This window comes from Pimephales promelas, chromosome 2 (genome assembly GCF_988280905.1).
Source record: "Pimephales promelas chromosome 2, fPimPro1.hap1.1, whole genome shotgun sequence".
In the NCBI taxonomy this organism is placed as follows: Eukaryota; Metazoa; Chordata; class Actinopteri; order Cypriniformes; family Leuciscidae; genus Pimephales; species Pimephales promelas.
Window position 1 is genome coordinate 3,631,697 of NC_142770.1, and position 27,285 is coordinate 3,658,981.

A 27,285-nucleotide genomic window follows, 5' to 3' on the forward strand; every position below is an offset into this window, starting at 1 on the left:
ACAATTCAACTGAAAACAGTCCATAGTAATCACACAGGATCTCTGACTCAACAAAAATAGTAAATATTACACTGTAAAAAAAAATATGTTCATGATTTGTAATCACAACATTTTTTCTTTTGTCAAATCAAGTTAAATAATTTATGTGGTTGAGATAACATAATATTTTGAGTTTCTGATGATTAAATCTCCTTCATTGTATTAACGTAATTTTTCCATTTCATTAAACTTAAAAATTTAAGCCAACCAGGTTACTTCATTTTTTTAAGTTAAACCAACAATATTTTTTTTCGATTATTGGAATATATGCAATCTAACCTGGAACCAAGTTGATACCAAAATTACTATAAGATGAGGATGAGATGGTTCAGCTTGATTTTACTGTTTTTTAACTTCCATTCAAATATTAAGTTAGGATATTCCTCGCCAGTCGGTGCAATGCATATGAACAGTGAGGAAATGAAAAGCCAGCAGCCAGCTATAAAACAGTGATGCTGAAAGTACCTGTGAAGGTGTAATAAAGCCTCATGTGGAGAACAATCCAATGCCCAGCCCTGATTTCGTTCTTTCAAACTTTCACTGAATCTTGCGGTGAATTGATTAGTTCACAGAGAAAAAAAATTCGGTCATAATTTGCTCACATTCACATTGTTTCAAACCTGTATGAGTTTCTTTTTTCTGCCGAATACAAAATACGATATTTTGTAGAATGTTAATGGACCCCATTGACTTTCATAGTATTTTTACCCATTAGTGCTACTCTATGGGAGTCCAAGTTTATACAGTCAGCTGTCTGATACTGACATTCTTAAATATTAACGTTTGTGTCCAACAGAAGAAGGAAATTCATACAGGTTTGAAACAATTTGAGGGTGAATAAATGAGGACAAAATTAAAATTGTATGAATAAACTATTCAATTGTTCAGCAGCAGACACACACACACACACACACACAAGATGCAGAGCCTTTCTAAATACCCACTAACCCAAACTTGCAGTCTTTGCCCTTGACCACTTGCATGACGTTGTGTGAAGTGTGTGTTGAAATTTTGATTACCTGATTACACAAAATTGATGACATTAAATAAGTGTTTATAGAGCTTTATTTCGATTTTTGGTAATTTGCAGGATAAAATACACTTCAAAATAACTTCACATTTGATTAATTTTGTTGATTAAAAAAACCCATTTGCATTTAGCCAAGGCAAGTGTATTTATATAGAACATTTCAAACACAATGGCAATTCAAAGTGCTTTACATAACACAAACAATCACAAAATGGAAGCAAGGAAATTTAAAACAGTTATTCAAAATGCTTTACATAGAAAGGCAATTCAAACAAAGTGCTTTGCATAGAAATAAACACAAAATAAAAGCAAAGGGAATTAAAACAGTTATCTGTTAAAAGAGTTAAACAATTTAAAAGTGATACAGAATTTTATTCAAAACAATGGGTAAGTCATAAAGAAATTATGAATTTAAGAATTCATCATTTTTCAGACGTTTTTCCTATAATTTTCCATATCTCAGTTTTAAACCATGAACCACACCACCCACATCTGAACTGAATCACACTACAACTGAATACAAACTTTGTTTCGAAGCAAAAACTTTATGCAAATTAGGAAAAAAGGCAAAGACGTACTTTTTTTTAGGAATTGAGAACCAGGTTTGCCATGATTCTGCTTTCCCACCAGGATTCAGGATTATGGGAAGTGTAGTTCTTTTCCAGGAATTTGGGCATTTAATATATTTTTGTGCATTAAATGCACAGTCTCTAACAGAAGCATGATCTTATTATAACTTCACAGATTTATAGGTGATCGCTTTTGAAAGGTTTATATGAACTTTTTTTAAAGTCTTTTATTACTGTTCCTTAGAGAAAACATTACTGATATGCATCTTGAGATAAAACAATGGCACGTATATATTTTAAGATTTATTAGTGCAAGTTAAAACATGTCAAACACACACGTTAGGCTTGGACTAGATTTAAACCTTTCTGTGAACCCAGGATAATAGTGCTGCAATACAAGTTTTACAATATTCCAGTTGATAAATGTATGTAATAGTGCAATTATTTTACAGAGATTACATAAATAAGGCATGCCTTCGTTCCATCTTGTGGACTTTGAGAGGGCAGTTTGGATAACGTTTGGAAAACACAATGAAAATGAAAGTTCAGAATAGTTCTTGTTGGGATAGTTCAACAGTCACAGTCATTAATCTGCATCAGTGAACTGAACGTTTGTACTGTATGCATGTGTATTTAATCCTAAATCCTAAAACATTTGTTGAATACATTTATCAATATTGCTCAATGCTACACATACTCTATATGTGATTTAAAAAACAAATAACAAGGAAAAAAGTAATTTTTTTTTTACTTTTGTCACCAGGAAATCAAAATGGACATTTAGGATTTTTTTTTTAGAATATTGCAGTGATTGCAATGATTTATCCATGTGCATATTTTTTTTAATTCATTCACCCTCGTAATTTTAAGCAAAATAAACACCAAAGGCACTTACTATAACAACTTCTTTGGATAAAAGTGCGTGCTGCTAAATGTACTTTGGTTCATAAGCTGAAGATATATCACACAATTAAACCAAAGTTTGTTTCATTAACACTTAAGGCTTTTAAAAGCACTGCAGTAACTTTCTTCACACAACATTTCATGACTCTTAGATCATAATATTACAAACCAACAACCATCTAGAAAATATGACAGAGTCACAATGCATAAACTATAATGTTAGTAACAGGTGATTTTAATATCACCATAGGCAAATACGTTCTGAAATGTCTGCAAAGTATTTAAATGTTACTTTTCAATAGTTGTAAAGCTTATGAAAATAGGCTATTTAATTAAAATTGGAAATACTGTGTTAACTCTGATCTCGAGGGATCCTGTCAGATCATGTGACCTCCATATTTCACCTGTAAGAAAAGAATTAATCACAGAATTTAAAGAGAAAGAAATGAACACTGTGATTTAAAATAACAGATGTCATCGATCAGTGAACAGGATTATTTAAAATGTTTAAAAATGTTTTTTTTTTTCATAAAAGTGAAATCAGAGAAATGTGTAATCAGAGATTTCCACAGTGAAACGCTATTGTAATCTTACCTCATCCTCGTAATGGATCCAGAACCTCTACGGTGGTTCTTTCCATGACTGATATGAAAAATAAATCACACAAACAATTAAATGCAAATTTAGCAAAATAGAGATGTTCCTCTTGCTATAGTCTCTATAGGTGATACTTGCCATTTTTACGTGTATTAAAATATCTTTTGTTAAAACTAGTAAATGTCTTTCTTTTACATTTCAATATCTTATTTTCCACAGCAACATACATGTTCTCAGATAGGTTAATATCTGACTGAAGATCAGTGTGTCTGAGGCATTTTCACACCTGAACATTATTTGTTTTGTTCTGAAACAGGGACTTTTGCATTTTCTTCTTGGTCCGGTTCGCTTTCACAAGCCAACATTTCAAAGCGTACCAAAATGTCACATGTGAGTACGACTGTCCTCTTATTGGTCAGCGTTTCCTCAGCGTCATCATCAAGATGATTGACAAGTTCACTGCAAGCTTATTGTGGCTTTCTTTAAATGTTGACACACACACACACACACTAGGCCTATATGAATGTAGCCGTCATTCCTGCTGTTAAAGGGTTAGTTCACCCAAAAATGAAAATTAAGTCATTAATTACTCACCCTCATGCTGTACCAACCCCGTAAGACCTTCGTTTGTCTCCGGAACACAAATGAAGATATTTTTGATTAAATTTGAGAGCTGTATAACTACCACATTGGCTCCTAAAGGACTGCCTCTTGACGCCCCAGAAAGTCAATGAAGAAAATGTTTAAATATCCCAAGTGACTACCGTGGCTCAACTATATGTTTATCAAGCGACGCGAATACTTTTTGTGCGAAAAAACAAACAAAAATAACGACTTTATTCGACTATTTCTTTTCTTCCTTGTTGGCCTGAAACGAGACTTCCTTAGATTTCCACGACACATGCGCGAGAACTGAACTAAACAAGTTAAAGGAGATCGCAATTCTCGCGCATGCGTCGTGGAAATCTAAGGAAGTCTCGTTTCAGGCCAACAAGGAAGTGATCCAGCTCATGGGGGTGAGTAATTAATGACTTAATTTTCATTTTTGGGTGAACTAACCCTTTAAATACTTTATTTAATAGTGCAGTAAATCAAACGCGCTCCCTCTGGATCTCGCAGTCCTGTCAAGAGGTTAACTGTGTAAAGACTAGGGTTGGGAACCGAGAACCGGTTCTTTTCCAGAACCGGTTGTGTTTTTGAAAAAATACCGGAACCGTGCAAAATTCCTAAGTTTCGGTTCCGAAAACGGTTCTGATGCCGATGCGATATCATCATGTGGGCGAAGTGCTGGGAGTAGAAGACACCGTCTTATTCCTAAATGACAAAAACTTCACCACTGAAGTTGCGATTTGCTCTCACACGCGCTGCATTTGTCACACACAGACACACGCACGCTGCGCGCGCCGACCGCCGAGTCACTCTCTGGCCCAGTGGTTCTCAAACTTTTTCAGGAGGAGGCCCCCTTAGGGTGAATCATTTTGTGGCCCCCCAAAAGAAAACTCATAACGAAAACATCCTCAAACGTACAATTTTACTTACAAATTTTAGATTGTACCAAAAACAAATGAATTTTTACAATGCTGGAACAACAGTTCTGTTTGTAGCTTTATGTCTTTGAATATACAAAATTAGTTAAATTGTACATTTCATTAAATATAACAATTTTTTATAAAAAATGGTTTTGACAGTTAACAATAATATTGTCTGAAAAGTGCAACAAAAGTATTGAATACTGAACATTTGTGATGTTCATAGTAAAACACTGAAAAATTAATTTGCTGATTGTAAAAAAGTACATTAAACTTCTTACATTTTAAGGTAGTAAATGACAGTGGCTCAAGTTTGGTTTGCAATTTTGAACAGCAATCTGTTTTTTCAGCAAGAAACAAAAAAAAATCTACTCTACTTAAAGAAATAGTTTTTCAATATAGAAGACATACAATTTTATACAAGTTTTACAATATAAAATAAATCATGCAATGCAGATTTGACATAGGACAATACAAACTTACATACAGGTAAAATCATTTTTTTAAATAATTTCATATTCTAGAATTTCTTTGCGGCCCCCCTAGCGCCATATAGTGGCCCCCCAGGGGGCCACGGCCCCCAGTTTGAGAACCGCTGCTCTAGCCTACATTCAAATCTGTTTGCGCTGAGAGAGAGAGAGCAGGTGTCGATATGAAACTGCTTTACAATCACACAGTCTCAATATTTATTTGTTTCACATATTCAAATGATTTCCGTTACAGAATTAGTGAGATTATAGTTTGAGTAAACATTGACGGTAGTGGTCAAAACAGATGCAGTCCGTATATTTTTTGTGTTCAGAATTTACAAAATATATACAATGAGCGAGTGCATCATAATGTTTTTTTTTCAAACCGTGTTTTTGTCTCATCTTGAATCACTACGTAAAGCCTGTAATAAGCGTTAATACTCGGACTTCTTTAGACTGGCCGGCGGATCGCAGCCGCTGCGGAGTAGCCCAATGCCTGCGTGACTCGTCATGGACATAAACAGAGAGAAGTAGCTCCGGCAACTATGTTCTTCCGCAAGACGCATGCAGTTCTGTTTATTAACTGCTAGAGCGCCGATTTATCCAGTAATGAAATAAGTAAAGTCTTTATGAATCAATCATTCAAACCGTTTTAAAAAATAATCTGTTCTACACACATATGTGTGTTAAAGCATATTCTACTCCTTCTGAGAGGGTATTCTTCACTGTTGGAGATACAATAAAGGAGAGGTCTAAATTATTATAGAGAATGCAGAATTTTTTAATTTCCTTTATATATATATATATATATATAATTTTTTTTTTTTTGCAAAGATTGCTTAATAATATTTTGAGTTTCTTTACATTACCAGTCTGTTAAACTAATTTGTCATGTACTATAAGAAATAAACACAAAAAGGATTGTGGATTTTTCTCTTACTAATATTTTTAATTGAATGGGAACCGGAACCGGAACCGGAATCGTTTGGCAGAACCGGAATCGGAACCGGAAAATTTCTCACGATTCCCAACCCTAGTAAAGACTCACACAAACACTATATGAAAGTTATAAAGCAGGAATCAAGGCTTCTTCAGGACAGCATCTAGCACTGAGAAGCTCAATCACACAACATCTTTAAGATGAAGAGATGCTCTTTAGGTTTTCAGTTGTGATAACTAATGTGCTCACTCACAGAATCAGACACTTCTGCTATTTATAGAGCACAATTAACCAGTATGAATTACAATACCATTTGGTTATTGATCCATTAGGTCACATTACTTTTACACTTTAAGCGAACGTCCCGAGAGTCTCGGAGCGATTGTTTTGGTGTGGATCCGAGCGCGTTTTCTGTTCACACACGCCTAAACCAACCGAACCAAGGGAGAAAACACACCAGGTTCCTGAAACAAACGCTCAGGTGTGAAAACACCCATAGAGAACAGTAGGCGTATTTGTTAAGCTTCTCTGTAAAGCAGAGGTGGGGAATGTTGATTCTGGAGGGTCTCTCTCCTGCAGAGTTTAGTTCCAACCCTAATAAAACACACCTGATCAAGCTAATCAATGTCTTCAGGATCACTAAGGCTACAATCAAGGGAGTTTTTTCAGGGTTGGAGCTAAACTCTGAAGGACAGCGGCTCTCCAGGATCAACGTTCCCCACTCCTGCTGTAAAGCGTAGTCAGGAGAAATTAGAAAGTCAGTCAGAAAGACCATCAAATAAAACATCTTTATATTTGTATTAAAAGTGTTAATATTGTAAAGATTTTGAATGGACAACAGGAATGAATCACAAACATCTCACAGTGTGTGTTCATGCTGACCGGGAGGTGTAATTCCTTGCTCAAAGATACATCTCTGTTCACAAAAAGCAGTTCACATGGTCAATCGAGTTGCTAATGTGTGCCACAATCATAACTCAGATTTGATGTGCATGACTAACTCTGAGAAATGCAGTCATTATTTTATACTCAAGAGCGCTGAGTGTATTAATCTTTATTTAACCGAATTAAAAACCTTTTGCTTTTACTCTTCTTAAATTGTGCAGATGATTATGTGAGCAGGCAGGTGTTTCAGGCTGTATTTATAATTACACTATTTATATTTGTTTCATAATATTTGTAATTAGTTAAACATCTACGTTTCTTTTTAAGTTAACTTTGTGTAATAAATGGATGTTTGCTCTTTAGTCTAAAGCTAAAAAGCACAAGATCAGTGCTGAATTAAATATTTCTGTATTAATGCTGTTTCTTCTTTAATGCGGTTTAATATTGAATATCTGTAATACCATCATTATGATGAAGGCACGTCATAAACAAACAATCACAAACATGCTGCATAGATATATAATACAAACACTATAATATCTGCAATAACTGTGTTTGAGTTACAGACACACAGATGCAGTTCACAGTAGGTCAGTATCTGCCATTCATCTGTTATTGTCAAGATGGGGAAGGGTTTTTTTGAAATATGCTGTTGGCCAATGCTTATGTTTAAAATCAATCCAAACAAACACACCTCTTCATCATCGCTCCGCCTCTAAAACTCACAATCCAATCTCGAACCACGATTCCCTGCAAGCGAGTCGAGTGCACTATCTAGTGCTGCACGATTAATTGCCATTTCCATGTAATCGCACTGAAACCGTTTTGGCTTAACACGATTATGAAATCGCAAAGGCTGTGATTAATTTGTTATGCGCAGCTTGTCATTGATGTACGGCTCTGTAAACGCTGCTCCATCTGAAAGCACTGTGAGTTTGAGTCACTTATAACATGCATTTGAAAAAGCAACATGCATCAAAAATCTGTCCAAATATGAGAAGCATTTCTATAGCATTTCTGAACTTCTTGTCCAACAAAAGACAACATTTAATAACATCCTTTACTCCAAATTCATAATGACAGATGAGGATCTTTCTGTGAGATTATGTGCTTCGTTCTTACACAGAATAAGGAAGTCGTGTGTTTATTAATCATGTTTAATTAAAGCATTTCAATCTTCTGTTAATTCAGCTACCGTTCATTGAACTTCTGCTGCAGGCATTTTTGGTGTGTGTATGTGAGAACGCCCTCTGGTGTTCAAATGTATGGTGTGTGTGTGTGAGAGACACCCCCTGGTGTTCAGGTGTGTGTGTATATACAGTATATATATATATATATATATATATATATATATATGTGTATATATATGTGGTGTGTGTATCTTCTGGTGCTGGGTTTACTACCGATCAGCCGCTGCACAGACAAACTGCGCATAAAATAATTACAGCCTTTGTCAGATCGAGTGCCGTTTCATTGTGATTAATTGTGCAGCCCTCATACTAACAATAGCTCAACTACATGCACTCTCTAGCCCAGCGGTTGCCAAGGCGACTCTCATTAGCTGGCTTCTGTTACGCACATAATCCAAGAGAAGAAAATTATTTATACAAGCAGAAGCGTAACATGATAATTCTTCACGAAAAATAAAGTGCAGATGATGAACGAATGACAAGGAAGCACAAAAGATTTACGTACAGTAATTACACAATAGTAATTAAAATCATCTCTCTCTTTCTCGTCCTCTCTCCTCCACAATCATACGGCCCTAATGCTGATTGGCTAAACGTTTGTTATTGTGTCGGACCGACTAACATCCAAACAGCATATTTCAAAAACAACTTACCCCACCATTAAAGGGAACCAGACTTTTATGTTTTCATATTATATGAACTGTGAGTGATACTTACCTCTGCGAGGAACTAGTTTATACCTCCTGCAGCAATACACAAACACACCAGCAGCCACCAGCAGCAGCAGAACACCAAGAACAACAGCAAGACCAACACCAACATCATCTGGAGACCGACATGAATCTGTAATGACATAGAATGTCATTAGTGTGATGCGTCTCATACTTCAAACATTATAAACATCAGTGAAGATCTGATACTGTAATGATAGACAGTCAATAGTGTGAATGTGTGTGATCTACAGTGAGGAAAATAAGTATTTGAACACTGCTATTTTGCAAGTTCTCCCACTTAGAAATCATGGAGGGGTCTGAAATTGTCATAGTAGGTGCATACATGTCCACTGTGACAGACATTATCGTAAAAAAAGATTCAGAAATCACAATATATGATTTTTTAAAGTAACACCAGGTAACTTTTCAATCTTCATAATATAGTCTTTTGTGATGGTACATCGACTTACAATATGTTGAATGACACGTCTGCCATAGCCTGACGGGGTCTGTAGCGTTCGTTTTTAATCGTACTTTTAAACTTCGGGTTTCGGGTAGGAACCGGCGAACAAAGAGAACTACAAAATTCAACTGCTGGACGGCATATACGTCACTTCCACCACCACCCCCACTTCCTTAAAATCAGACGTGCGAGCCAAATGTTATAGTCATGGCCGAAGCAGCACAGAAAAACAAGAAAGCAAAGGTTTTATCAGAGCAAAGCAAAAAGACAAAAAGAGGAAATCATCGCGTTAAAGGCAGAACGAGGATCAACATCGGGCCAGCGTTTTCTGGCGTGAGCTGAAGGAGGAGGAGGAGGGCCGACCGATGTGGATTTGGCCGTCATGCTTTTCGACTAGTAGTAAGTATATTGCTTGCATACCATCTCTGTTTTTTTGTCTGCCTGACTATGATACGAAAGCTATCTTATCCTCTGTTTATCTTCAAAATAAAGTTACCTGGTGTTTTAACTTCTAAACGGCGTGTGCAAATTTGGTAGGGGCTACATTCTAGCAAGTAAATATATAAGATGAACAAAATCATATTTTAGGATACCTAACATGTCTGTGATATTTTTTTATTTTTCTTGCCTCAAGCTATAATGCAAATCGATTTGTAAAATTTGCAGATTCATTTATGGAAGCTTGATATTATAATATTGACGATATATGGTTATTATCTACCACTCAAATATTGCATTGAAGCATCATATAGATTCAGTAAAACGGTAACCAATAGACTAGGCTACTATAATGACACTGGCTCATAAACGTGAGCATCACGTTTTAAATAAATAAAACCCATGAAATTATATTCATATGACATGCTGAAATATATGCCACTGTACCTGGGATTAAGTCATTTCACACGCAACGCAAGCAGAACTCCTGCATGTGACCTCCTCCTACAGTGTTCAGGGCTATCGTGGTTGTCAACAAATGCACGTGCATGTAGGATGACAGAGTTTACGACAGTAGTAGAGGACAATACTGTTTCCCAACTGTAGGGGGACCCTGAGAGCAAAAACTACCTGGTTTTACTTTATTTATTTGTATGATACAGCTGCAAATAAGTATTTGAACACCTGTCTATCAGCTAGAATTCTGACCCTCAAAGACTTGTTAGTCTGCCTTTAAAATGTCCGCCTCCACTCCATCTATTATCCTAAATTAGATGCACCTGTCTGAGGTCGTTAGCCGAATAAAGACACCTGTCCACCCCATACAATCAGTAAGAATCCAACTACTAACATGGCCAAGACCAAAGATCTGTCCAAAGACACTAGACACAGAATTGTACACCTCCAGAAGGCTGAAAAGGGCTATGGGGAAATTGCCAAGCAGCTTGGTGAAAAAAGGTCCACTGTTGGAGCAATCATTAGAAAATGGAAGAAGCTGAACATGACTGTCAATCTCCCTCGGACTGGGTCTCCATCCAAGATCTCACCTCGTGGGGTCTCAATGATCCTGAGAAAGGTGAGAAATCAGCCCAGAACTACACGGGAGGAGCTGGTCAATGACCTGAGAAGAGCTGGGACCCCCGTTTCCAAGGTTACTGTTGGTGATACACTAAGACGTCATGGTTTGAAATCATTCATGGCACTTAAACCAGCACATGTCAAGGCCCATCTTAAGTTTGCCAATGACCATTTGGATGATCCAGAGGAGTAATGGTCAGAAAGTCATGTGGTCAGATGAGACCAAAATATAACTTTTTGGTCATAATTCCACTAAGCATGTTTGGAGGAAGAAGAATGATGAGTACCATCCCAAGAACACCATCCCTACTGTGAAGCATGGGGGCGGGAGCATCACGCTTCGGGTGTTTTTCTGCACATGGGACCGGGCGACTGCACTGTATTAAGGAGAGGATGACCAGGGCCATGTAGCTGCGAGATTTTGGGGAACAACCTCCTTCCCTCAGCTGGAGCATTGAAGATGGGTCGAGGCTGGGTCTTCCAACATGACAATGACCCGAAGCACATGGCCGGGATAATCAAAGGAGTGGCTCTGTAAGAAGCATATCTCCAGACCTAAACCCAATAGAGAATCTCTGTAGAGAGCTCAAACTCTCCATTTCTCACCGACAGCCCAGAAACCTGACTGATCTAGAGAAGATCTAGACTGATCTAGTGTGTGCAAACCTGGTAAAAAAACTACAGGAAACGTTTGACCAAACATAGGCTACTGTACCAAATATTAACATTGACTTTCTCAGGTGTTCAAATACTTAATTGCAGCTGTATCATACAAAAATAGTTTAAAAAAAATAATATATTGTGATTTCTGGATTTTTTTTTATTTTGTTTAGATTGTCTCTCTAGTGGACATGCACCTACGATGATAATTTCAGACCCCTCCATGATTTCTAAGTGCGAGAACTTGCAAAATAGCAGGGAGTTCAAATACTTATTTTCCTCACTGTATAACACACTATATAACCTGAGACAGATGGTTTAAAGGATAAAAAGCTTAATTAATAAATCATTAACAAACATTATATAATGCTTAATGGATTGTTAGTTCAAATATACTCAAATAGCTCTGAGATAACATGCTTGTTAATGTTTAAACATTTTAAAGATTACATTATTATTAATCATAAAATATAAATGTTTCTTACACAAACGCATCACTTCGCTTCAGAAGGCATTTATTAAAAAGTCATTAAAATCAATTTAACATTGTACCTTTAGTAATTAAAATTAGTTTAATTTTAGTAAACATCATATTACAACACAAAAATGGTTCACACAGTGATGATGTAAATACATAATTTATACATTTTTAATTACAATACTTGATATACTCACCACAGACAGAAAGTACGAATTTCCTGAATATGAAGTGTCTGACGCTGGTGATTTCAAGGTGATAGTAACCAGAGTCTGTGGTTCTGGTGTGTGTGATGATCAGAGATCCAGTTTCTTGATCCAGTTTCAGTCTGTCTTTGAATCTCCCATCAGGAACATCATTTATGGAGAAGATTCCAGCCGTTTTACTGATTTCTGCTAAGACGTATTCATGCTCAAATCTCCATTGTACCTGATCATCTCTGTGTAATTCAGTTACACCAGATGCTAGAGTGACATCAACTCCCTCTTTCACTTGCAGTCTGTTCAGTTGGTCTGTCTCAGGATAAAACATACAAGAATAAAATTCATGAGAAAATTCTCAGACAACCATAATAAATCCTATACACATTTTGTTTTGCACCAAATGTCTTAAGAACTTTAGTTACCAATGAAAATTAAAGTAAGTTTCAGATACAGATTTTTTGTCTTGATGTTTTTGTGTAAACAAAAGTAAGTAAATTATTTACAGCTCTGATTTGAATACAACCATTATTACATTTAAACACTGAAGCGACTCACCGGTAATAGTCACATTGAACACCTTGTGTATGGTGTATGATCTCCTCTTGACATCAACTTCATAAAGTCCAGAGAATTTGGATGTGATATCACTGATAATGAGATTTCCAGTCTGGGGTTTCAGGTGCAGTCTGTGTCTGAATATCCCATCAGCAATAGACTCAATTGTAGAAAAGATGTCTTCATCTTTTTTCATTATAGCAATATCATATTTCTCTCTAAACCTCCACAGTATCTCATCATCTTTCTGTATTTTAATATCAGCGTGTAGAACAACAGAATCTCCCTCAGTCACTGGCACCACCGTCACTCCATCAGATCTAGGATCAGTCACAACTGAGGAAAAAAACAGAAGAGTTTCTGTCAGTTATCATGTTTATAACACTGTCAGTGAAGAGATTTACAGTAGATCACGGATGCTGTGTCCGAAATCACCCACTACTCACTACATAGTGGACTATATAGTGAGCTTGCCATTTTGTAATGCTGTCCGAATGTATAGTGATGATAATTATACCCTATATAGTCCACTCAATGTATCCCAGAATGCATTTTGAAAAGTAGTGTACAACCGATGGTCATTAACCCAAGTCCTACATACCATCATGCATTGTGCTAATCATAAAAATAAGTTATAATCATGTGTTGAGTAGCGCATTATAACAGAAACGGCCAGAAATGACTTAAATTTTGGAGAAATAAGCTCAATATAATGTAATGTATTTATTAAAAAAAAACCTATTTAGCCCAGAGCCGGCTCAGCACCAGCCGACAGATGATGTAATCAACGGCGCCCAGAGACGATCGAGTAGTGTCCAAAAGTGGTGTTTCTATTATGCTGGTGAGCTCACTATATAGTGCTCTGCTATGCATGGGGTAGGGGTAGTGGTTTGAGTGGAGATTTCGAACACAGCATGAGTCTTGTGTAATGAACATCATGTGACTTTCTGCAGTCGAAATTTAAAGTAAACAGTATTTATTTTATTCAGATTTGATTTAACTTGTCCAAATCATAGGGAGAAAGCACACACATACAAAGCAAAGCCCAGACCTCTTTTTAATATTTAGTCTAGGGTTGCTCAAGTCTTAAATACACTTGCAGGTCAAACCTTACAAAAGGACAGGCAGCCAGCCAGACAACCTAACCAGACGGTCTGTGACAAGATGCCCTCAGGCCAGTAATACTTATGGGATTTACTGCAGAAAATACAGTCAACATCTGAAGTCGATTTAAAAAAAGTTCAAAGTTGTCCTAAGACAAGACCAGGTATTGTACAAATTCATGTACAACTTTGATGAAAGGTTCTGATCTGTGATGGATACTTTTAATTAATCATAACTAAGTTCTTTTTCTTGCAGGAATAACATTGATATGCTTTTAATTCCTAAATGTTTCCAAACCCTTTGGTATAAACTCATGACTGAATGTGTGTGTTAGGGAATCATGTCTGGATAAAAGGGGAAATGAAACAAGACCGATTTCTACATTTATAAACAAACTGAAAAAAACAAGAAAACAGAGTTCTCTTCTACTTAGTAACAGAAGGGTTTGTCTAAGAAGAACCAATCAAATTGTAGGGAAATTATGTAATGTATCATGTCACTTTTTCTATGCTCTTATTCTATAAAAACTGTTGCATCTTTTTGCTGGTGGGATTCCCTCTGAAATTAGTCAGAGATCCTCTGGCCGTGATTAAAGCATATTCACAGGTATTGTCTGGACTCTGGAGTCTATAGATTATTATTGCTGTGCAGCAAGTTAGTTAATGGAACAAGTTACAGGTTGGTGAGACACTAGAGACCTTTTTGTCGAGTGATAGTGTCGAAAGGGGGCGAGACATTGTTGGACTCTTTGTGAGACTCTTAGGTTCTTAGGCATTTAATTTTATGCAGTAAGAATAGCTATTCTCAGCATCAACCCGCACATTCAGAGGTGAACTCTACCGAGTACAATATTTTCAGTTGTCAGGGACACGTGGTTCAACCTAAGTCAGGTGCGTAAGGGAAAATCTACCACAGATCCACTTCAAATGTTGACTACAGTATGAAACCTCAGCTTAATGTGTCATGAACCACCATTCTTCTTTGAATTTTAAGTCTACATTAGTACATCAGAATACGTCATGCCGTCACGTTTGTGATCAGACGTATGGCAGTATCAGTATCCTTTTTTTGTATATGTATACATGTATATGTATTTTCATTTGAAGAAGGCATGATGAAATATGTGCTGCTCATTCAGGTTTAGATCTCTGGAGTAAATGAAATATGTTCACTTCAGAATGAACATGTCCTGATAATTTACTCATCCACACATCATCCAAAATAATATCCATGTCTTTCTTTCTTCAACTGAACAGAAATTAAGGTTTTTGAGGAAAACATTCCAGGATTTTTCTCCATATAGTGAACTTCAATGGGGTCAAACAGGTTGAAGATTCAAATTGCAGTTTAAAGTCTCTACACGATCCCAGCCATAGAATAAGGGTTTTATTTATGGCAAAATGATCGGTTACTTAAAACAAAACAAAACAAAGTTATACTTTATAACCACAAATGCTGGTCTTTAATGGCGCCGGCGCTATATTTATTTCACATCTGCCCAATGTTGTCCAATGAAAAATGTTCATATTGAAGGCTATGAAAACATACGTAACCATGTAGGCTCTAGGATATTAAGTGAAAAAGGGTTCAAATCACTTATTCCGTTACTCTCCTGACGCAGATTTGCATTAACAATTGATGCCACGTAATCTAATAATCTCCTGTTTCTGAACTAAGTCAGAATAAATCCAAATGTAACAATTCATTAATAGACAAGTAAGTGTATCATGCCAATTAAAGAATAAATCAATACAAAAATAAATAAAAAAATCAGAATGCTCAGCATTACGGGCTAATCTGAACTAAAAAACGCTTAAAACTAAAAAAAAAAAAAAAAACTAATGCAAAAGAGAATATGATTTGATTTTAGAACATAAAAAATATTTATGTTTGTGAGTCTCTGGTGTATTTGGGGATCATTATTTATAGTTAGAAATCTGACATTACAGACAATAATTTTTTTCTTGTTTAATAGTAAAATTTTTGTTTGCACAATAAACTGCATCTGAGATGTCATGCAATTTGGACTTCTGTAACTATTGACTGATTATTCAGACATGTGCTAGATCAGATTCAACTCTATTGTCGTTGTACCGAGAGCAGCACAGGGGCAATGAAATGCACACATTCAAAAATCAAGATCAGAAGACCTCTAGACCTACGTGTTTAAATTCACCTCAACAACACAGCTTTTTTGAGAAGAAAATCCTTTAAATTGTATATTTTAATTGTCTTTTAAAGAAATCCAAGTCCAACTGGTGACTGTACTGATATGATCATTTTACCATATAATTAAAATTAATATGAAATCTATTATTTGTGCTTCTTTCCTCATAACAAAGAAGCAATATTAATATTAAAGGGATAGTTCACTTTGAAATTCATTTTTATTAATGTTTCATCTTACCTCAAGGGCATCCGAGATGTAGGTGTCTTTGTTTCCACAGTAGTTTCAATTTTCATATATTTTTAGGTCAAACCGTTCTTGTCTGTCAGTCATATAATGGAGGTCTATGGTCACCACCTCAAAGAGCATGCACAGAGAAGTCCAAATTAAACATGATTTAATGACTCGTAAATGTAAGTACACATTGATGGCCTAAGACACGAAACGAGCGGTTTGTGTGTGAAAAAGAACAGTAATTATATTTTTATTTTTGTACCTCTTGTAACCACAGCCATGTCCAAGTGATCTGACGGCACGGGCGCTTCTGTCTGCGCATGCTTGTGTACGTCACTCTTTGTTTAAACAGAGATTTGGGAAGTTTTACCTTTCACTTTACCTTTTACCTTCTGTGAAGATCTAAACATATTTAGATATACATGAAATCGCAATGGAAGACGATTTCGATATATCTAAATATATTTAGTGAAAGGTAAACCTTCCAAAATCTCTGTGTAAACAATGAGTGACGTACACACGCAAGCGATCACTTCCCGCGGAACGTTGGACATGGTTCAGTTCGGTTCAGTTGGACTGATTCAGATCAGTTGGACGTGGCTGTGGTTACAAGAGGTAAAGACGATATAAATACTGTTCGTTTTCTCACACAAACCGCTCGCTTCGTGTCTTAGGCCATCAATGTGTACTTACATTTACGAGTCATTAAATCACGTTTAATTTGGACTTCTCTGTGCATGCTCTTTGAGGTGGTGACCATAGACCTCCATTATATGACTGATAGACAACAACGGTTTGACCTTAAAATATCAAAATTGAAAATACTGCGGAAACAAAGACACTTACATCTTGGATATCCTTGAGGTAAGATAAAACATATCAAAAATTAATTTCAAAGTGAACTATCCCTTTAAATGGTCTGTTTGTCAGTTTTCTTGTCAGATAACGACAAATATTTTATTCATAAATAAAACAGAATTCATAAATTTTTGGTATAAACAACAGTTTGCCAGTAACATTTAACAGCTCTTACAAAAAATGTGGCAAATTTAAATAGTTTATAATGTGTTAATAATTATGTAAGCAATTGTTAAATTAAAAAACTGAGACACTCACCCTTGACACTGAATGTCTGCACTGAGGACTCTCTGGTGGTTTTGATTTTTAGTTTATATTCTCCAGAGTCTGTGGTTCTGATGTTTGTGATCTTGAGATCTCCAGTCTTATTGTCCAGCTGCAGTCCGTCTCTGAACGCCCCATTAGTAAAGATGAAGTTATCACTGATTGCAGCAATGCGCTTTTCATTTAACCTCCATTCTATCACATCATCCTTCTGTATTTTTGTAATATTAGAAAGTAAAGTAACAGACTCTCCCTCAATGGCTGACACTGTTTCTACTATATCTGCATCACCAAACACACCTGGAGAACAAACAGAAACAGACAGTCAGAAATTAAACACATAAAACACTCATGAGTCTTCCCGAATGACCAATAAATCTAGCATGATTTGCTGCAGTCTGCATTAAATCCGAGACAATACTGTTCTGTTTATGCCCATCATGTATGAAGTGTACATGTATGCATATAGCCTAAAAGTGATATAAATAGTATGTGGCAACTAACAACAACAACAACAACAACGTATAAATGCATTTGAGGAACCCAAACTCATAACTCACTCTTAATAACTATTACATACAAATGAGTAGAGCAACATTAGTTATTAGGCTATGTTTGAGTTAGATAAATTAGATTAGATTAATTGGAACACAACCATGTTGCGACCATGTGTTGAAAGGCCTGTAAGTTACACTACCAGTGACTACCATGGATATTACTTCGACTAAAATATCATTAGTCATTATTGTGCACTATACAAAATATGTCGTACAGTTAGTGCTCACAGTTATTACATTTTGAAATTCAAAAAATAAGAAAATATTGAAAAGAATGAACGTTTCCGGTGTGTAGAAAACGGAAGTGCTGCAGTTGTTAAATAAAACCACTTACAGGTCGCGCATAATAAGAAGAGAACATGTATAAGTGCGCTCTTCATGTTGATGTAGAGATGAGTGTTGGATAGTAGATGATCCGTTGAATTTTTAAAGTCCTTTTTTTTTTCTCCGAGTGTTTCTGAGCCGCGCCCTGCTGAACCAGAGTGCCGCACAAGCCCTCAAAAGTGAAGCCAAAACGGCTCGATCGCCCCCCTGTGACCGGACCTAGTATAGCTCATAACCCCCGCCTCCCCATGTTATTCAATGGGACGCGAGACCAACTAAACAATTAAATTACACTTCACATATCCTTTTTCCAAAGATAGTTTCCATCACTTACTGTAGTTTCTATCACGTTGATGTAATTTCAAGTGTTCGTTTTTAAAATAAGTTTGTTTTTAGTTAGTTATGTGATGATAAAATAACAGTGCTCTGACATCATGATTGACAGCTGTGATTGACAGGTTCTTTGTGTGAGGTGGTCACTGAAGCACCAGCGGACTTTTTTTTAATAATGTTGATTGTGTGGTTAGTAGTTGTATTTACCTTATTTTAACGAGGTTCTGCCATCAGCAGACATCATTGGAGAAGAACGAAGCAGACAGAGGACACTTAACCCGTTTAATCCCACCGGTCACAATTGTGACCGCAGCTTTTTTCTTATTTCTGGAAGCTCTAAAAATGTTGTTATTGACTTTGGGCAAGAAATTCAACTTTTAAATGACAAAATGTCTTGATTAAAATCAATTAATGTCATGAAGAGTGTTAGGAAGGCGCTGTGTGTTTAGAGCCGCTGCTACTGCTAGCTGCACAGCGAAACAAAACGAGGACACTTAGAGCTGTTGTGCAGTCATGGAGGAAGATTCAGAAGAATCGATAGTGGAGGATAGGGAAGATTTTACGGAGGTTTACTTGGGAAAAAGTCAAAGGAAAAAAAATGCAAAACGTAAAAAATCTAAGGAACAAGAGGATAGCGAAGATATGACGGAACCAATGCAGGACAATACAAAAAAAAAGACAAAAGAAAATCAAGAAATTGTAAGAGAACAAACTGTTCAAAATGTTAAGGAGTCTGGATTCAAAGTTATGTTGACTTTTGAAAAGATTACAGGAACACATTTGCATCCAATAGGATCTAAGGCGATCGATAAAATCGTTGGGGCAGTGGTTTTGGCTAAATGTTTGGGACAAGGGAGAGTGTTGGTCATAGTGAAAGATGTTGGGAAAAAAAACAAACTACTTAAGACAAAAGAAATGAATGGAGAAAAGGTCACAACCAAAGAGATTGGAGTAGAAAAGGGGGAAAAGGGGGTGATATATGGGATTCCAACCTATAACCAATCAAGAAATGCTTGAAAATATTAGAGGAGGTAAGGTTTCTAATGTGAGAAGACTGTATAAGACGATGGAAGGACAACGACAGGAAAGTTTAAGTGTATTATTGACATTTGAAGGGAAAATGCCTGTAAAGGTACAAATGGGATATATAAGTTATCCAGTAAGAGAGTATGTTCCAATGCCATTGAGATGTTTTAAATGTCAACGAATGGGACATGTGGCGGCAGTGTGTCGGGGGAAGGTAAGATGTGCAAAATGCGGAGGTGAGCATGACTATGATAAATGCACAGAGGTAAATAGATTAAAATGTTGCAATTGTGGAGGTGCTCACAGTGCAGCATATGGAGGATGTGAGGTACAAATTAAAGCAAGAGAAGTACAAAAATACAAGACGGAGCATAAAGTCACATATGCGGAAGCAGTGAAGATCTGCAAAAGTAAGGAGGACAGGAGGGAAGAGAGGAGGGATAATCTCAACCAAGATTCAAGGAACAAAATCGAGAAAACTAAGGAACCAGAGCAACAGTGTGTGATAAAAGAAAATACATTAATAATGACTAAAGAGAACTTTCTAGCCTTTATTGTTAAGGTAATTAATGTCACTGCTATGTTGCCAAGCAGATCGGCAAAGATTAAAACAATTCTAGAAGCTGCTTCAGAATTCCTAGGGATCTCTGGGATCTCAGTAAGTGCAATACATGAAATTCTAACCAGAACAACATCAGTTGAAGTTGCACAAGTTTCTGAGTAGATAAATGGTGACACATGTAATGCAATGGAACGCAAGGAGCCTTGTAGCAAATGGTCAAGAATTTAAAAAAATTGTATTGGATTTGGATCATAAGCCAAGTATAATTTGTGTTCAAGAGTCTTGGCTCAAGCCAAACCTGCAATTTACATTACCAGGATATAAGTCTATTCGAAAGGATAGAGTTGGGAAACAAGGGGGAGGGGTGGTAATTTTTATAAAAGAAGGAACTGTATATAGGGAATTATGTGAGGTAATAGATATGGAATGTGTTGTGGTTGAAATATATTTTAGAGAAGATTCAATTGTAATATATAATTTTTATAATCCATGTAAGAAGATATCAATAAAATTGTTTGAAAAGATTAAGATAGAGAAAAAAGAATTATGGTGTGGTGATTTTAATGCTCATAATTGGTTATGGGGGAGTAAAAATACAGATTATAATGGGGAAGTAATAGAACAGCTAATGGACGAAAGATCATTAGTTTGTTTAAACACAGGAGAAGGAACTAGGTAATATAACAGAGAATTCGGTATCAAGTATAGATTTAACATTAATAACAAATAGTATGGCTGAATTATGTGAATGGAAAATTAATGGGGAGAACACGGTTGGAAGTGACCATTTCCCAATTATTTGTAAAATGAATGTAGATAATAATCCAGAATATGTACTACAAAAGAAATGGTTGTATGAGAAGGCAGATTGGAATTCTTTCAGTAAGCATTGTGAAGAAAATAAAGATTTAATGGTAGAAGATTCAGTAGAAACATTTTGCGATTCAATTACAAGTATAATAATGGAAGCTGCAACATTGTATATACCACAAAGAATGGCAGGTCAGAAAAACAAAAATATTCCATGGTGGAAGGAAGAGTGCAGTCATGCAATTAAAGAAAGGAATAAGGCATTTAAACAACTCAGGGAAAATATGAGTATGAGCAATTTGGTGGAATATAAGAAAGCAAGAGCTAAAACAAGAAGAATAATTAAGAAAGCAAAGAGAAATGGATGGAGAGAATTTTGTTCTACCATAGGAAAAGATACGCCTATGGATAAAATATGGAATATGTTAAGGAGTATGAATGGAAAAGGAAAGAAATCAGCTACAATTCCTGTTTTAATTGAAGACGAAAACACTGCAGTAGTAGATATAGATAAAGCAAACATGTTAGGTAAGGTTTTAGAAAGAGCACATAGAATAGAATTGGGGGAAGAATATGAGATAAGGAAAAAGGAAATTTTAGATAAAAACCCAGATATTATGAAGAAAAGAATGAGCAATAAGAGCTGTATGGATTTAGAGTTTTCACTTACTGAACTGAAAGTAGCGTTACAAAAATGTGCAAATAACTCCTGGGATTGATAAAGTAAGTTATACAATGATAAAGCATTTGTCAGATTGTATGTTATTAAAGATACTTGAGTTGTATAACAAAATATGGACGGAAGGAATTATTCCAAAAATATGGAAGAAAGCTGTAGTAATCCCTATTGTTAAGCCAGGAAAAAATTCAACAAACCCAGGAAGTTATCGTCCAATTGCACTGACTTCAAATTTATGTAAATTAATGGAAAAGATTATTGTTCATAGATTAACATATGATCTAGAGAAAAGGGGTACATTTAGTAAGTTCCAATGTGGATTTAGAGGCAAGAGATCGACAATGGATGCATTAATCAAGATCAGTAATGAAGTAGAGAAGACGATAACTATGAAAGAAATTATGGCAGTAGTATATTTTGATATAGAAAAAGCGTATGATACGGTATGGAGAGAAGGGTTGTTAATTAAAGCATCAAGGATAGGAATAGATGGAAATATGTATAATTGGTTATCAATTTTTGTATGAAAGAACATTTGTAGTTCAAGTGGGAGCCTGTCAATCATTAAATTATACGGCAGAAAATGGCATTCCTCAAGGGAGTGTTATAAGTCCAATTCTTTTTAACATTATGATTAATGATATTTTTGATAATTTGGGATATGGTGTGGGATGTGCATTGTATGCTGATGATGGGGCTATTTGGAAGAGAGGAAGAAATGCAAAACAAGTGATTTCAGGGATTCAAATGGCTATTAAAAAGGTGGAAGATTGGAGTATAGAATGGAGTTTTAAAATGTCTACTAGTAAATCATGTTTCATGATATTTAGCAGGAAAAAAGATTTTAAGGAAATTGAATTAGTTTTATATGGGAAACCTTTAGAACAAGTTAAAACATTTAAATATTTGGGAATGTGGTTAGATGGGAGATATACATGGAAAAAACATATTGAGGAAATTGATAAAAAATGCAGGAGGATCTTAAATGTGATGAGGGCAATAGCTGGGAAAGAATGGGGAGCAGAAAGAGACTCAATGCTAACAATATATCAAGCCTTGATCAGATCAACAATTGATTATGGTAGCATAATTTATGGGTCAGCTTCAGAAACATTATTAAAAAGTATAGATAGAATTCAATATAGAGCTCTTAGAATATGTTTAGGAGCAATTAAAACAACACCGGTTAATGCATTATTAGTAGAAACGAATGAAATGCCATTGAAATTAAGGAGAGAGAAATTGTCTTTGGTATTTTGGACATCTTTAAAGAGTTACACTGGAGAAAATATAGCTAAAGATATTTTAAATAATTGTTGGGAATACTGTAATACCGAGAGAGGAGGATATGGATGGAAGATAAATAAGTTAACAGAGAAATATAAGATTGCAAATATTGAATGTAGTATGTCTCCTATATGGGGAGAGGTTCCGAAATGGATTATACCGGAGGTTAGAATTGATTTAGGAATATTAGATAAGAAACGGGAATGGGAGGAAATGGGTATGTTGGAATATAAAGTTAAAAAGTACATACAGGAAAGATTCTATGCAAGTATGCACATTTATACTGATGGATCTAAAGATCCAAGAACAGGAATTACGGGAATAGGAGTGTATATTCCAGAGTTTAAAATATCAATATCGAAACGACTAACATCTAAACTGTCAATATATACGGTGGAAATGGTTGCTATTATAATAGGATTAACATGGGTAGAGGAGGTAAGACCAGACAGAATAGTGATATGCTCTGATTCTGCTTCTGTATTAACATCACTAGTTACTCATTGTACGGCCAGAGAAGATTTGATGAGTGAAATATTATCATTATTATGGCGAATACAAAGAAAAGGGGTAGAAATTGGGTTCTGTTGGGTACCAGCGCATGTAGGAGTAGCTGGTAATGAATTTGCTGATGAATTAGCAAAAAATGCTTTAAAACGGGAAGAAATTGATTTTAAAATTCCATTAAGTAAAAGTGAAGTTAAAACTATTATTAAGGAAAATATTATCAAAGAGTGGCAGGAAAACTGGAATACAGATAATAAAGGGCGGTATTTATATAATATTTAAAAAATGGTAGAATCTAAGAAAAGTATAAATGGTAGAAATAGAAAAGAAGAAGTAATATTGACTAGGATGAGACTTGGTCACTCAAGATTGAACGCAACACTCTTTATAATTGGAGCTCATGAGATGGTTTATGTGAGAATTGTGGGGAGAAAGAAACAGTGGAGCATGTGTTATATGATTGTAAAAGGTATGAAGAGGAAAGAAAGGATTTGATAACCTATTTAAATGGAAGAGGGAAAGTTAATAAGGATTTGGCATATTTGTTGGGTTATGAGTTTAATAAAGATAGAGTAGGATATAGAATACTAATAGAATATATATATAGTACTGGATTAAGTGAAAGGATTTAAATATAGGATAAGGATGCTCTGATCTATTCCAGATTTTATAGTCCTGTCTGTAGGAGCTGAACACGCAGCGACAGGTGGGCTATGGGAAATGGAATGAGATGAAGCATCAAATGATTAAATAAGGATGGATATTTGAGGAAGAAGTAAAGAAATAATAAAATAAGGAAAATCTGATCATAAGAAATCGTGACTGCATAACAGCAAAGGTAGGTGGCGATATGCACTAAGATTGCAACGCGCCAGAAAACGAAAGAAGAAGAAGAAGAAGAATTAATGTCATGTGACTAGTGTGAAAGGTCACATGACCAGATCAGTTCACTTCCTGCTTGCACATCTAGAGCCCCTTTCACACAGTGATTCCAGAAAATACACGGATAATGTGACCCAGCATTTGTCCCGGAATTGTCTGATTTCGGTTCATTCACACTGCCAGTGATTTGCCGGGATCTGTGTGTGTGTTCACACACAACCCGTAAAAATCCCGGGAAGACACATGACGTCAGGATGAGACGTATAACGGACGCGTCGAAAACATGTAAACGCGCATACCGTACACGCACTGGTGAACGATCTCAGCTTCAGTACGGATAGTGAGGAGGGTCGGGCCAAGATGGCGGCGAGATAGGAGGTTCCTGAAGTGTCGTCCGGAAAGTTTTTAGGTTGGATGATATTACAACCAAAATAGCGTACATATTTTATATGAATGAACAAACACATGAGATTGGTGATTAATCTCTCACTTTGAAGCGAATTTATGGGCAGAAGAAAACATAAACAAGCTCCAGTTGCTGCCGTGTCAGTGCCTCCACGTGAGTCAAAGATGGATCAGGTTCAAAGTAACGTTACCCTGGAAGCTACCTTTTCATCAGAGAACACAAACGAATCGAAGATGGAAGAGACAACGAACAAATGGTTTGACTCTCAACCCAAACTTTGTGATCTCCTTGCTACTCCTCTTCCTGACACTCCCATTAAGCCAAGTTCGAAAAAATCTAAGCGCGAGAACAGCGAGAAGAACAATGACACGTCTGCTGAAATTTTGGAGGCTATTCGCGAGTTTCGCGATGAGATGTTTCAAAAAATTTCAACAATCGACAAGACGACCGCCGTTACTGCAACGCAGATTGAAAGTTTGTCTTCGACCGTACATCAGCTTGTTACTGAGGTGACTAGTCACAAGGAGGCGTTGAAAGTCGTGTCTGCCGAGATCCAGAATCTTAAACAGGTGAACACAACTTTGAAAGAAGAGGTTGGAGATTGCAAGCGGTACAGTTGGAGGTGGACACTGAAGCTGCACGGGGTGCAGGAAAAAGATGGAGAGGATAGCCGGCGTGTTGCAATTAATATCCTTGGCAAAGTGGTACCTGGAATCAGTGAGAAGATGGAGGATGCAGTGGATATCGCCCATCGTCTCGGCCCGCGAAGAAATGATGGCGCACACAGATCTATTATTATTCTATTTGCTCTTCGTCGTTACAGAGATGCTGTCTGGCAAGGTGCCAGAGGTTGCAAGTTCCTCCGCGACAACAAGCTGCGACTCACTGAGGCCTTATCCCCAGAGGACAGGGTGGCAAGAGAAAAACTTTGGCCCTTGGTGAAGCAAGCACGAGACGAGGGGAAAAAGGCATCTTTCCGTGGATCGTTTGCTCTGATTGACGGAAAGAGATTTGATTTCGCCAATGCAAAGTAGTTTCCATTGCATTCTTTCGTTCTTTCTGGGTTGAGGTGGTGGTAAGCTATTGTTTTTAGCTGAATACCCTGGTAAATGAATGCCTCATATCATAGATATCTATGCCTCATATGACGGGCCAAAGACTGATTTATTAATGTTCCAAGTTTAATACTCATTTCTAAACACGGCTCTTGTTTTGTTTTGATTTTCGTTAGCACTGATATGTTTGCACTGATATGTTTGCACAGTTTGCCAGTTCATCTGCCACTTTTTTATTTTATTTTTCCCCGGGGTGGGGGAGTCATATTTAAGAAGTGATTATCTAAGTTAAAGATAAGTAATTTTGTTTGTTTTATGAAGTCAGTAGGTTGTATATCATTCCTTCCTTTAAGGTAAGGTTTCCGTACAGTTTCTTCAGTCGTTGGTAGTTCATACTTTATTTTTCATTTATTTATTTATTTATTTATTTATTTATTTTCTTTCTTTCTTTTTTCCCTGCTTGTTATGGATTTCAAGTTCAGTTCAATTTCTATTATGTCCTTAAATGTTAGAGGTATGCGTGATGTGGTAAAAAGGAAGGCTATTTTTTTATTTTGTAAAAGCTGCGAAACTGATTTAGTTTTTCTTCAGGAAACGCACTCTTGTGAGTTGGATGTTAAATTCTGGAAGAATCAATGGGGAAATTTAATTTATTATAGTCATGGTTCTAATCACTCAGCTGGGGTTTCAATTCTTCTGCACAAATTTAAGGGACAAATTGTGGAGGTACTGACTTCAAGTGAAGGTAGATGGATTATTATGACGTTAAAGCAAGATAATTCAACTTTTATTATTTGTAATTTATATGGCTGTAACTCCCTCTCTGCTAACAAAATATTATTTTCTCAAATTACTTGTAAATTAACAGAATTTCTGAATAAATACCCGGGCTCCTTTCTAATTTTAGGCGGTGATTTTAATGAATGTTTAGATAACACACTGGACAGATTTCCTCCTAGAAGCAATGAAGGTCTCAATATTAATCATAATTCTAATAATATTTTATCAATATGTTCTTCTCTTTCCCTCACAGATCCTTGGCGTTTTTTTCATCCTGACACACAGGACTTTACTTGGTCAAATGGTAAAATGTCTTTAAAATCTAGAATTGATTTCTTTTTAGTTTCATCTTCAGCCCTGCAATTTGTTAAAAGTGTATCTCATTCGTACGCTCCCCTTTCTGATCACAAACAAATCATCTTAAAATTAGGCTGTAATGATGACAGTCGGAAGTTACGTGGTTATTGGAAATTTAATAACTGTCTTTTAAATGATAATATCTTCAATGACAATATAAAAAAATTAATTAACCATATGTTTTCTGATAAAATTCATAATGAGTACAGAGCCAATTGGGATTTTTTTAAATACAGAGCTAGACAAATAGCTATAAAAAGAAGTAAAGATTTAAAAACATCAAAAAATAAAACAATAACTGAACAAATGGAAAGAGTAAATTCTTTATTGATAGGTGATCTATCTCAGGAAGAG

At 36.0% G+C, this 27,285-nt stretch overlaps 1 protein-coding gene across 2 annotated transcripts; it reads right to left on the minus strand.

Annotated features, from left to right (window-relative positions):
- Positions 1 to 1,086: 1,086 nt before the first annotated feature.
- LOC120486565 (uncharacterized) lies at positions 1,087 to 18,426 on the minus strand. Of its 2 annotated transcripts, XR_016146846.1 has the most exons (8): positions 18,258 to 18,426; positions 17,361 to 17,666; positions 12,740 to 13,075; positions 12,179 to 12,493; positions 8,870 to 8,995; positions 6,941 to 6,993; positions 3,136 to 3,183; positions 1,087 to 2,945 (listed from the first exon to the last, which is right to left on the minus strand). XR_016146846.1 is itself a non-coding variant. In XM_089121149.1 (7 exons), exons 1-6 carry the CDS (start codon positions 18,301 to 18,303, stop codon positions 3,137 to 3,139), a joined length of 1,176 nt encoding a protein of 391 aa, XP_088977275.1. In that variant the 5' UTR covers positions 18,304 to 18,425; the 3' UTR covers positions 1,087 to 2,945; position 3,136. The 2 variants fall into 2 exon arrangements, 1 of the variants encoding a protein (XP_088977275.1); XM_089121149.1 differs by lacking the exon at positions 6,941 to 6,993 and having other exon boundaries at positions 18,258 to 18,425.
- Positions 18,427 to 27,285: the final 8,859 nt, after the last annotated feature.